This window comes from Chaetodon trifascialis, chromosome 4, assembly GCF_039877785.1.
Source record: "Chaetodon trifascialis isolate fChaTrf1 chromosome 4, fChaTrf1.hap1, whole genome shotgun sequence".
In the NCBI taxonomy this organism is placed as follows: Eukaryota; Metazoa; Chordata; class Actinopteri; order Chaetodontiformes; family Chaetodontidae; genus Chaetodon; species Chaetodon trifascialis.
In genome coordinates this window covers 24,133,959-24,146,688 of record NC_092059.1, presented here as the reverse complement: position 1 = coordinate 24,146,688, position 12,730 = coordinate 24,133,959, and the positions used below count along the sequence as shown (strand labels likewise).

Below are 12,730 nucleotides of genomic sequence, written 5' to 3'. Positions count from 1 at the left end.
TAGTCTCAAACAGTCGGATATGTCATTTTGGGAATCACTGGTGATTGACCTGCTCAGTGGTTTAGGTATGACAACATGTTTCATTTGAGCTGTGTGTGAACACTGTCTTCTGCTGTTTTCAGAGGAGAGGCTGTGAATTGGACTGACAAATAATGTGTGCTCTTTTTTCCACCATAACCACACTCTTTTGCTAAACTTAACCAAACGTAGTTGAACTTTAATCATAGCCTAATCTTAGTATAATCAGTTTATCAACCAAAACTGCACTCTTTCCTTGCCCTCAGGCAACTGTGACTAAAGGTAACTTTATGTAGTTTGTATAGGTTGGCAATCAGAGAGGTTTTCATTGTAAAATGCAGTCACACTACCCATCTGTCGATGTTACAGGGGTAAACCCATCACCTTGCACCCCACCAGTGAATGTTCACATGGGCCAATAGTAGTTACCAGTTGTCATGAAATGCAGCGCTCAAAATACACAATGTTGCAGACTTATGTTATTCTTTGGCTTGAAACTTTCAAACGATAGAGGTCAGTGTAAAATGTTTTCCACCATATAAGATTTTGCAAGTTAAAATTTGTCTACATAACTAAACCGCTTATTTCGAAAACAAAAATAAAGCTGTACTGATTCATTTGTGGTCATTAGGGGGCAGAAATACTCAGAAAAAGCTGACAGATGCACAGTAACCATGAATCACCATCTGACTGTATGGCTGAAGTGTTACATACTTTCACATCCATTAGTATACATTTGGATTCATGTTTCTGTCAGCATGATGAATGTAAGTTACATTTTCACTCTGCTTTATGCTCTGGTTTGGTCATCACCGACTTCCACAAAAAATATCAGATTCTTCCGCTGCTAAATGCTCCAGTGGGCTTATCAGTAATTTGGCTGAAAACCGTGGCATAGACTGAATCTTAAAGTAAATATGTTGACCATAAAACCAAAACAATGAATTTAAAGTTATTACACAACAAAAATTACAGTGTTCAGATCATAGCAAAGTTTTTAGTTTCTTTCTTTCTTAAAAACTGAACACATCCCTCTCAGATGCCCCCCCCCCAACACAAAATATCGAAGCTTCCACAGTAAAACCAGTATTACAGATGGTCATTGCTATATAAACATATCAAAGTGTTACTATGGAGAGGGAGGCAGCATTATGAGATGTTCATATACATCAGGCCTGTGGACCAGCTGTTGTCCACCTGACACTGGCTCCACTCTATGCTAATGACATCTGAATACACAAAGCAGACATTCAGCCACGTTTTGTACTCTGCCTGCTGGTGAAATAGACCAAAGCAACCATAATGGAAATGGTTAACATTTTAATGAGAACAAATTAGATAACCAACATTATCACTGTAATCAATGTCATTATTATCTAACTACAGGGCTTTGCAGGGCTTGGTATTATCTCTCTGTTATGTCTTTTCCACATGCTTGGCTTGCAGACAGCAGTGGTCGTGGTCCAGCCTGGCAACAGCTTTGCTGTTATCTACTACCTGAAGTTGATGGCTAGGGCAAACAGTTGCTAAGGTCATAAGTTTTATTGCTCTTCCTATTACGTTAATGCTGTCACATCATCTCTTTCTGCTCCTGTTTGCTAGAAAGCTCTTTCTCATTCGCACAATATGTGATAATAGCTCAGAGCAGATGGATGTTGTCATTGTCTGAGTTCTTTATGGCATCAGAGCAGTTTCCTTGGTGAATAACAGTTTTGCACAGCACTGCCTGCAGGATGCCTCATAATACCGAGCAAATATATCATTGTCATTTTTCTATCAGGTAATATGAATGATTGAACTTGCAGCATTGGGGTATTTGTACAGCTTCGTGCAAACCTCACCTGACTGTATGTTTACATATGAAGTTTCATTTATGTCACTGCGATAAATGAGATACTTCAAATACCCATGGTGATTGCTAGAAGTGTCATAATATCTGAAATATTGTACTGTATTGTACCTACATGTGATTCTGCTCTCTTATATCCCAAAGATCAAAGTACTTTTCAAACCATGATTTTGTACAATAAGACCAACACATTTTAGTAGTTTTTCACATTTAATTTTCAAATAATTTAATTTATTTTGTGGTATGTAAAAAAAACAAAACAGTGATATCAATATCATAATATTATAAATAAAATTGCACAGTTTTTTCATCTTGGTTCAGTAAAAATGCAACAAATATATTACAGGTAAATAAATACAAATAAATACAAAATCATAAAGTACCCTACATGCCTGTTCACAAACAGTGTAAGACTTTGACAGAGGAACATGCCACATGACAACCACAAATGTTTGCCTAATGGCAAAGAAAAGTGCTTTTCCCCCTTCCTTTTTGATTGTCACTCAGTGTGTTACACTTTTACTCGACACTACTGTCCAGACTTCATCTATATTCACTCAACTGTCAGCTTAAGGCATCAACTTTTCCTCTACTCTCCTTTTCTTTCCAACCTCCTTATCTTAGAATAGATGCCGTCTACAGAACACACCCATTCATCCCTGCTCTCATGACGATCTCTGTATCTGCAACTGCGTCCATCTTCATGATGCAGCACCTAACTTCGTGCCTCTCTTGCCTTCTCAACCTTTAAGGTGACCACTAACAATTCTCCTTTGGCTCACAGAGAGATTTCATGCCTTCTTCTCCTGCCGAGGCTGCTTGGTTGCCTTGGTGCTTGGCTTGGCTTGGCACACAATGTCCCTGTAGGCTGGAGAACGGAGGAAGCGAGGATAGCAGTCTTTGGCCATGAGCATGTAGATCTTGTGCTGGGCCAGGTCGAAGCAAGAAGGTGACAGCGCCAGCATGTTGGCTTTGGTGATGTCACGAGTTTCGTGGTCAATGTTAATCTGAAAAAGGGGACAAAGAGACAAATCCAAATTAGCCTTTTTTGTCCATTTTGTAGGGGTTAGTGACTACGAGCACAATTCCTATCTTGAAATCAATGTGTTGGTGTAAGAGAAATGGTAAAAAGTAGCTTTGTAGCATTGGTGGAACTGTGACTGTATTTAGCAGAGAAGTGAGGTGTTTGGGTCTCATCATCTAACTAATTTAAAATAGGTGCTTCCTTACCTCCCGGGGAGCGTCACTGCCGATGAATTCATCGTAGATCTTCTGGGCTTTGGCTGGTAGTTTGGCAGGAGACTTGGTATTCCTGTAATCCTCACAGGCAAAGTAGAATGCAATGTTCTCCTCACTGAACTCAGATACCAAGAAGGCTGTGAAGGCACACAATCCATCTGCGGAAGGAGACAAAATTTCATTATTTATGGTACATAAGGGTCCTGCAGAGGCTGCATGTGTCTGGAAAGAATAATAAATTTCTCAAAAAAGGCAAAAATCTCTTTATGTACTTACATTTGCTGGACAGGAGTTTTTCAAAGGACTGTTTCCACCTGAGGCATTCCTCCAGGGTTGGCCTGAAAATAGAAGAAGCAAGATTAGATTTAACCGAGATGTTCAATCAAGCATACAGTGACAATAAATATAAAATGAGTTGCTAGTAATAGACAGTATAGTATGTGTGATACTTACTTATTTTGTCCAATTTTGCAGCCAGAAAGATTCCAATTGGGTTTTTGCAAAATGCTTCCCAGCCTTGCTTTCAGCTCCTTGGCCCTGTGAAAGAAAGAAACAGGTCAGATACATTGCTCACAAGACCGTAATTGCATACTGACAAGCCAGTGCTGTGCAGTACAATTGAGTCCAGCATGAATCCACACTGAGTGCCTAACTGAGTGGAAAATTTAGCACAACCTAAAATTGTCTGAGCATTTAAGAAGCTACAAACGTCACATATGCACAAAGATGAAACAGCGAAGCTATTGTCCTGCGATCCGAATCCCCAAACATTAGCCATGCGACTTTTGCATGAAGCTTCATGTACCTTTCCAAGCAGCAGGTAGGCAGTGATGCTAGTCCTTTACACATAGCAGCAGGTTGGAGCTGGTAGGGGTGGTGTTTCGGTTGGGTGGTGGTTAAATATCCGTTCAGTGAAGCTCAGTAAGGAGTGAGATTGTGTGAGTGTCTCAACAGAGCTGGAGCACAGGCTTTATATCCTTCCTCCCCTGCCTCTGACATGTCATCAGCCTTCTCAGCCAATCACAGGGGGGTACAGAGAGAGAGAGAGCCAGAGAGAGAGAGAGAGAGAGAGAGAGAGAGAGAGAGAGAGAGAGAGAGAGAGAGAGAGAGATGATAGAAGTCAGAAAAGGGGGAGGCTGTGCAAGGACGAGGCTGGGAAATTACTGTAAAACGATAAAAGCAACTGATATTCTGCTCTGTTTTTCTTGCATGTCCATGAAAACTACCCAGTGAATCTTTTAGTGTTTTGCTTTCACTCATCTCTTTCAAAACAACTTATTCACACACGAAAGTAGAAAATGCACATGCAATACTGTGTATATTTAGTGCTGTGCATACAGGTTCTGGGAAGCCAGCTTTTAGATATTAGTTACTGGAATAAGGTGCAGACAATTGAATGTGACACACCCACACCCACACACATATATATAATTGTCACGTTTAGTCTATTTATGAATAAAATTGATTAGCTTTATTGCAATAGCTTCTAGACTCAAACTTACAGCTAACTACAAAACAGAGCTCAGTAACTTCAAAAAATGTATGATGTAACCTAACAAGCCGATCTGCCAAAAACATTCTGTGTTGTCTAATTAGTTCTCGACATCTCCTTTGTTCCTGCTTCCTGCTTTGTCCTTAGTCCTGCTTTGAACAAAGAAGACATAATATGGCAGGTTATTAAAGGATCTTTCTGGTGGTAAACACAATCACACTCAGCCTCGCTATTGGCCAGATAAAAGTGTTAATTTTAGGGAATGCTGGGAAGGAAATGTGACTTTCACTGTGTACATTCAGCATGCTTACAGTAATATAATTATACGATCAACTGCTCTACACAATAAACCCGAGGCAGGACCTGTTTCCCATATGGCGAGCTGCAGGTTGCTTATCTAGGATTTGTTTGTGATGTAATTCAGATTGAAGGGACGTTAGATAATCTAAGGTAAAATGTGACTGAAGAATGGTGAGAAATGACTCAGAGAAAGACATTACATATTTTCAAAATAGAGAAGCTAGCTGAATAAAGCAGAGATGCAATGGAAATTATTCATAATAATATCCACTTCTGTGAATTAGTGCTCTTGTACTTGTTTTTGTGATGCTATAAGACCTAGAGCCACCGGTGCTAATGTAGGAATTAGAGCAGGAAAGGACCTCCAACCACTATTTCCCAGATAACAGTAGAAACATTGTACTGCACTCGTTGTATAAGTCTATAGCCATGGGCGTTTCGAAGAATTGAGACACAACGGGACTGTGTGACAGATGAGATCCGTTCTGTTAAATGTTGCTTAACTCCCCTCTAATGAATTTAAGTAAATAAATTGTTGTCAAATGTTACTGGTCTTATAAAATTATAGTTTATCACATTTCTCAAGTGACTTCCCGAGAAGCAGCTAAATTGATCCAAGATATAGAAAAACTCAAAACAATACCATAATAAAGCTTCCTTTGATTTCATAATGTTTTTATATGTTGTGTAGCTTGTACATAATGTCATTTATTATTTATCTATTATATACTTTTGTAAATAATCTACAATCACCAATTGCTTATATACACATTATATACACCAGACACAAGCTCTGTTGACCAGTTTGGTGATGAGGAAAGGAATGCTAATTCAGTGAACTGAGGTATTCTTCGGAAAAGGAACATTTACGTCTTTTCTTGAAAGAATTGATAGTAATCCAGGTCTAAAGCCAAACACATGATTCCACATGTTAACCACTGCCAGCAATGACAAAAACAAAAAATGACAATATTGTTTGTCTTCATACCTTCCACTTGCCGTACCCTGTCTGTGGCTCTCCCATTGGCCCATTGGTTTCCAACAAAGACAGAAATCAGTGCCCATGTTCATCTTAAAAACTGGTGTGCCTCATTGGTGAGTTCATGTGGAGCTCTATGGGACAGAGGAATAACATATCTCAGGCTTTGGATACATCAGAAACATTTCGTATATCATTAGCAGAATCCACTTATTGTTGATTTGGTCCTTTAATGGAAACAGTAAGAATGTTTGAACATACAGATCCTCTGAAGAGGAAGTGGGGCCAAATTAGATTTTAGAATTAAAACAATCTACGACAGGCGACCTTTTACAGTTTTGTGAATGATGACGGTGTCCTGTCAGATGCAACAGTGGAAGTAGACTAACATTGTTAGATGACTGACAAAAGAAAGGACAAGTTACCCTTAAAACAGTTTAGTCTGGACTAAAGATATCCCCGGGCTTAAAAAGGAAGCTGTGCAAATGACACTGCCTGTAATACACATGCATTTAGCAAGAGCTCACAGTGCACCAAGACAACACAGCACTGATTAGGTTGAGTCAGCTAATGTAGGGTGGACGGCTGAGGCTGGGAGGAAACACAACAGCACAGGGATTACCTAACCTGTCCACATTCATTGTGCTGGAGAGGATTTAATTGCAGCATTTATTGCAAGGAAGGAACAAAGGTTCGCCTGAGAAGCCTGGGGGAACCCGGCCACCCACTCACCTACTCATACGCTCATACTGTGATGTCAGTACACTTCTGACAGTTGCAATGACAAAGGACAACCGGAAACGAGAGCATAAGAGACTGAGGGTGTATAACATTGGTGAGCGAAGGGCTTTTCTGAAAGCTGGGGATTCACTGTCCTTGAGGCTGGCTGGTACAAAACACACACGCATCAACTGCATCAAACTGGAAATAAGACCTTACATCAGTATGTGCTCCAACCCAATTTCTATCACGCTAAAAATTCGGTTGAAAGTATATCTTTTGAAGTGGCTCGGATCTTAACGGCTTCTGAGAAATGTGAAGATACCACTGATATGCAAGATATCCTTGTTCCATTTGAACCTTTGTTACAATTATAATAACCAGTATTCCAAGAAAAATACAGATGTGATAAGTAAGATAAAGCTGTGAGAGAAGTCTTTAATGTGATATTTTCAGAAATACTCCTCTGGTGACTTCAATTGAAATCTCTATCTGAGATCAACAGAGTTACACTGTTCAGCCGACTGTGCCACTGATGCCCTTGGAGAGTCATGCACTCCTCGTGTACTATAGAGGATTTATGTAGTCTATACTGTAGGCTAAATGGTTAATGCTGACTCATCCGTCGGATGAGGTTGTATTGAGGCTTTTCTCAGCATGCCCACAAACAGTGATTAATATCACATCATCTTAACGTTTTCAACATGCACTTAGCCGTCAATGGAAAAAGTTGCGTTCCTTCCAAACAAACAACTAAGAAGGTGTTCAGTGCTGCAGTACGAGTGCTTGGATTGTTTTCTATGTACATAACCTAACCATCTAAAAATCTCTCAAATTTATCACCAAATTCAGCTCAGTGTTAATCTGGACAAATCCGCATCTTTAGGTGTGTAAGCTGCACTTACTCGATTGTTTCAAATGTACAGACTGGGATTCATATAGACACATTTTAAGCTTGATTGACATGGCACTCTGGGTTTCAGTCATGTTATTATCTTTCATGTTTTGGTCACTGCTCCACGTGATGATGCCTCCCTGTCTCTGTGTCTGTGCTCAGCTGACATCACTGTTTACCTGTTGGCTTTAGGTTGAATGTTGCTGTGTGGTTGTGCTCTAAGTATTCAAAAAGACGAGCAGCTGATGAGAAGATATGCACTTAGAATTATGATCTAAGAGTAATATTTATTCCCAAACAGCTTTCCATTCTGTGAGTGGTAATAGCAGCGTTTGGTGTTCACATTTTTAACCCGGTCATCTTCTGTGGAAGCTCCTGGCATTTCCCCCTCACAACAGCACTCTCTAGATCAACAGATAAAGTGGCCTCATATCTTTGAAGGAAGTCTTGAATGAGAGTTCTGTTTCCAAAGATGTGAATTGTCTTTTTTTTGGAAATTGCTAAATAGAATCACTCCAGGAACTTGCATCTTTGTGTCAAAATCATGTGACACAGGTGCAGACAGAGTTAATCTCTGTCTGCAGCAGTTTTGAGGCTGATTGCATCTTATGAAAGGAAAAGTCTTCAGTTGTGGATGTACCAAAAGTTATTTGATTTGAAATTCCCCCCAAAAAATCATAACACAATTTATCCTGAATGTGGCATCTAAATATCAAATTCCACCAAGGAAACGCATCACCAGGCAATCCTGATAAATCAGGAGTGACATTTACCTGTATGAGTGTGTTTCAAATGAAAGGTCACCTCTCACTCTGAGCTTGCTTCATCACCTCTGGGACAGAATGGAGGCTGAGGCCAGTTCAGGACATTTGCATCTCAGGGCCCCACTTCACCTCAACCCACAATTCTATTCATATGATTTGCATTTACCTCACTCTACCTGAAATTGGAAGTCCTTTTTCATCTCAGGCTGTCCATCTCCAGCCTGGTAAGACCTTTCAGTTTCATTTGGGCTCAACTGGGATGGACAGAAAGCTCATCTTCAGATCAGCGTGCTCCTTTCACAGTTCACCTCCATCAGAGTTCTGCTGCGGAGGAGATAAAGCAGGATTGAGATCATCCTCTTGTCAGGGGATGCTTTTATGCCACCCTCTGTGAAGTACTGCAGCCAAAGAGAAAATGACAAATAAATCAGATGAGGTCCTTGGTACCTCACTTTCACCCTGCTGTCTGCAACACAGGAGGCCAAAACAAAAGACCACCAACAGGCAGTAATAGTAGGTTATCTGATGGTAAATTACATCCTGATGGCAATCTGTTATAAGACATCTTCCTTCTGAAGCTGAAAGCTTTCCATTAACATAGAAAGTAGGCCAAGGAGCTGAGGAAGGTCCTCTTATATGTATTAAATGATTACCACAGCAGCTTTGGGACCAGAACTAGAGTCTAATCCCATTAGTACCATACCTGTATCAGATGGGGAACAGGATTATATGAAAGAGGTTCTCTCTGCCTTCTTGAATACATGATTTCTTTGCATTATACACATAATCACATATGTTCCTGATGGGGTATTATGTTAATGCTTGTGCTTAAACTGGCCTTGGACATATTGATCATAATATGGACACTACACAAGTGGATTATACAGCAATTGTGGTTTGAGATACCTTTCTCAGAGTAAAATTAGGTCATGTTTGGAAGTCATTTTAATACAAATAGCCACCATTCCAGACTACAGGTGGTGATTGTGTATATATAAGTGGTAGTCTCTATTGCCAAACCATCTGTAGCCTACGAAGGTAGACTAAATATTAGAAACACCTCTCAATGCAATACAATTCAACAGCACCTCAACGTAAAACCTCTAAAATGACCATGGAGAGTCAACAACAAAAAAAAATATACATATATGTATATATATATATTTTTCACTTGAGAGATAAAATCAGAATATTGAGTCAGAATGTGAACAGGTAGTTACACACAGTAGGAACATCTTGTGCCTTGTGTTTCTATTGATGGGGACTGCACAGTCAAAAACCTATTGTGCTCTGGAGGACAATTCAGCTCTCCACATGCTCCAGCAAGAAGGCTTCACTCCTTTGTTCCTACATGAAGCATTAACCAGCTGTTAAATTGGCTTTGCTTTGTGATACTGATTGCAAATCACTTCCACAATACAAAACGTACACATTAGGCCACAGAACAAACACAATGAGCAGCTGTTCCGATGACACACTCCAAGTAGTCTTATGCGTGAACTTCCAGTGTACTGCCAGGCTACTGATGCATGTGTGTGCCATCGCTGTGCAGTCAATAAAACTAAGTAGAGACAAATGTGGACAGGCTTCCCGATGGACTTGGTGTGACTTTATGCCTGAGGAAGTGATGAAAACACAGCAGAAGTAATTGTATTGGAGTAACAGGCCTGTGGTCGTGGCTTGTTTGTGTGCATGGTCTGTACAGCATGTGTTGAAGAGGAGGTGAAATACAAAAAAACCATCATCCTAGTCTCGGGTCAATGCCACAGGAAGTGTCTGTAATGTTTCCTGGCATTACACTGGCTTGTTTGTTTGTTTCTGAAGGTCTCTCAGAGCGGTGAGTCAGTAAAAAGCAGAGGGAACCGCTGAAAGCCTGTTTCAGTGAAGACAAGAATGGAAAGTTTCAAGCTGTGAGATGAATTACTGGGAAATTCTTGCCAATTTTTCAAACAAAAAGGTTAGATAAATGACTTAGCTTATTTTGGTTCTGGCTTTTGATTTTGCTGCCTTACAAAGCTATCCCACAATCTTTCACTTTGCCCAATGTTTACGTGGCACATGTATGTGTTGTACCTCACTGGATGTCATTGGTCTTCAATGTAAGGAGAGCGGAGGCTGCCCTGACACCCTTTATTTATTTATTTTACAAATATCTCAAAAACTATCCACTAAAACTTGTTACCAAATAATTTAAAGGAACAGTTATGTTTTTTGAATAGCTAAAACAAGACAACATGTTAATGAGTAAGCTTTGGGCAGCACCAGGCTAGCTCTTGTCAATCTCCATGCTCAGAAAGGTATAAATCTTCTCATCTTGCTATTCAAAAATACCAAACTATGCCATCTAAGTGCCGTCATTCGTGGGGACATGACATGTCAAAATACAGGAACATCTTTAAATCTTTAAATTAATAACTGTGAAAAAGTCTACATAATAGTTTTTATTTATAGTGATACTGTAACAAAACCTTAGCTTAAGGGTAACCCCCCCCCTTTTTTTTTGCTGCAATCTCAATAAAACCAGACTTTACTAGTTTAACAAATTCTGAAGAGTTTTGGTTGGTGTGCCAAATATTCAATTATTTTACAAGTGTGATCCTCCCACAGAGAACCTCATATTCACAATCTGAACAAGAAGTGCTCGCATTTGTGCTGGGACAGTTGTCTTTTTCCCAAGCCTCTGAACATTTGTGAAGTGATTGAGGTTGGTCTCTGTGGGAGTCCGTCTGGCGGTGTGCATGTGGGAGCCTCAGGTTGCTCATCTGTCTGATCTTCCTCTGGGGAGGAGAGGAGCAGCCTGCTGCAGGCCCAGGCAGATGCTCACTGTGGCTGTTAAAAAATAACCACTGGAGTGTGCTCCCCCCTCAGCAACACTGTGATCCGTAGCTACTCCCAGGGGGCTGTTTAGACAGAGGTCAGCCGAGCCCACAATATGCAAACTGTCCTGAGATTTAAAGTGATAATTTGTGAAATAATTTCTGTGTTTATCATTGCTGCTGTTCATTACTATGGTGTCTCGCTCACGACTTAATATCAGAACTTGTTAAAACATTGCATCTTTAGCTCTGTTAGCTTTTCTTTTAATTTCTGCTTAGTTATGTAAGATGTGTATAGTCACGCCACCTACTTTACTTTAACTATTTTAAGGGGTCTGACTTCTCAAATTTCAAGAATTAAACTGTGAATGGAAGTAGTACAGTCGGTCCTAGCAGTGCAGTGTGCAGTACCTCTGGCAGCAGAGCAGAAATCACACAAGCATTAGTGAGCACACGGAGCACCAGGTGGTAGCTCTGATTTTATAACAAGAGTCTACTGCCAGTCTAGCAGCTCTGTTTGATGTTGCACTGCTTGTAAGTGAATGCTAACATTAGCATGGTTACATGCATTTATTCACAGTGTCAACATACTGATGTTTAGTAGGTAATATGCATGGCCACCATGCATGTTAACACAATTGGCACCAAACAGAAACATACAGTTGAGACTAATGGGAATGTCATTATTTTTGGGCCAGTTGAAATTCTGAGATGATGATGCCACTAGTAAAAAAAGTCAGGAGCTCCCCAAAGAAATCAGTATTCATTGTCTGAGAAACATGTATATCTTTTAGCAGTTTCTCCAAGATGTTGTCAAATGGCTGCACTCCCATTGCAAGCAGCATGTTTGACTGAATCTGATGATGACTGGAATGGACAAAAAAACTTACACTGTACTGTAAAACTTACGCTGACCTACACTGTAAATCATTCATTAACCCTTTAATACAATTTCTGGTGGATGCTGTGAATCTGCAAAGATGGGAGGCACTTCAAAAGTTACAGTCTGATTAACATCTAATGGAACACAAATTGCACAACCTCTTCTTAGTATACATAACATCGTCATTTTGGACCAAGTGCAATAAAGTAAGTCATGCTATAAAGATTGGTATTGGTAAGATTGTATGTACAATTAGAACATTAGACACAAAACTCAAATGTGTGCACACACTTTGATGCCATACCATCCAGTAATTAACTGCTAGTACTCAGACTGGACCAAAGAGATGAACTAATAGACAGACCGACTGACAAAGCTGTTCCAGAGTCACACATTTAGCATGGCTAAATTACCATATGACTTTCTCAGCCCACCTAAATATACAACAATCAACACTGCTGCCAAAGTGCTTTTGTGTTAATCCTAAAGATTCAATCCAAGGCAACCACACAAGCCACAGCACATATCCTAATTTCATCAGTGTTGCACTACATGCTAGAAATATGAATGTTTTTGGAATCAGTACACTGCATTAGAAACAATTTGATTTGACTTAATTTGTGTCCTGAGTCTCTGTGTACTCTTCACTTTATCCTCAGACATCCTTGAAGCCCTGAAGCTTCATTATTGCACCCATTCTGACAGAACTCACTGGATTAATAAACCCTTTAAAAGTTTGTGTGCATGTGTTTGTGTGTGTTTGTGAAGTGTTAAT

The 12,730-nt window shown here is 39.9% G+C and overlaps 1 protein-coding gene across 1 annotated transcript; it reads right to left on the bottom strand.

The window, feature by feature from the left end:
- Nucleotides 1–2,076: 2,076 nt before the first annotated feature.
- On the bottom strand, nucleotides 2,077–4,054 carry rgs16 (regulator of G protein signaling 16). The gene is made up of 5 exons (XM_070960646.1): nucleotides 3,912–4,054; nucleotides 3,560–3,643; nucleotides 3,383–3,444; nucleotides 3,098–3,264; nucleotides 2,077–2,874 (listed from the first exon to the last, which is right to left on the bottom strand). The coding sequence occupies exons 1-5, from the start codon at nucleotides 3,953–3,955 to the stop codon at nucleotides 2,659–2,661; spliced, it is 573 nt and encodes a 190-aa protein (XP_070816747.1). The 5' UTR covers nucleotides 3,956–4,054; the 3' UTR covers nucleotides 2,077–2,658.
- Nucleotides 4,055–12,730: the final 8,676 nt, after the last annotated feature.

What these genes read in the sequence shown, in the direction of transcription:
- rgs16 (XM_070960646.1), bottom strand. Translation starts at nt 3,955, where the DNA reads ATGTGTAAAGGACTAGCATCACTGCCTACCTGCTGCTTGGAAAG. An exon ending in TGCAAAATTGGACAAAATAA is followed by an intron (nt 3,445 to 3,559) that starts GTAAGTATCACA and finishes TTCTATTTTCAG; the next exon opens with GCCAACCCTGGAGGAATGCC. An exon ending in AAAACTCCTGTCCAGCAAAT is followed by an intron (nt 3,265 to 3,382) that starts GTAAGTACATAA and finishes CTCCTTCCGCAG; the next exon opens with ATGGATTGTGTGCCTTCACA.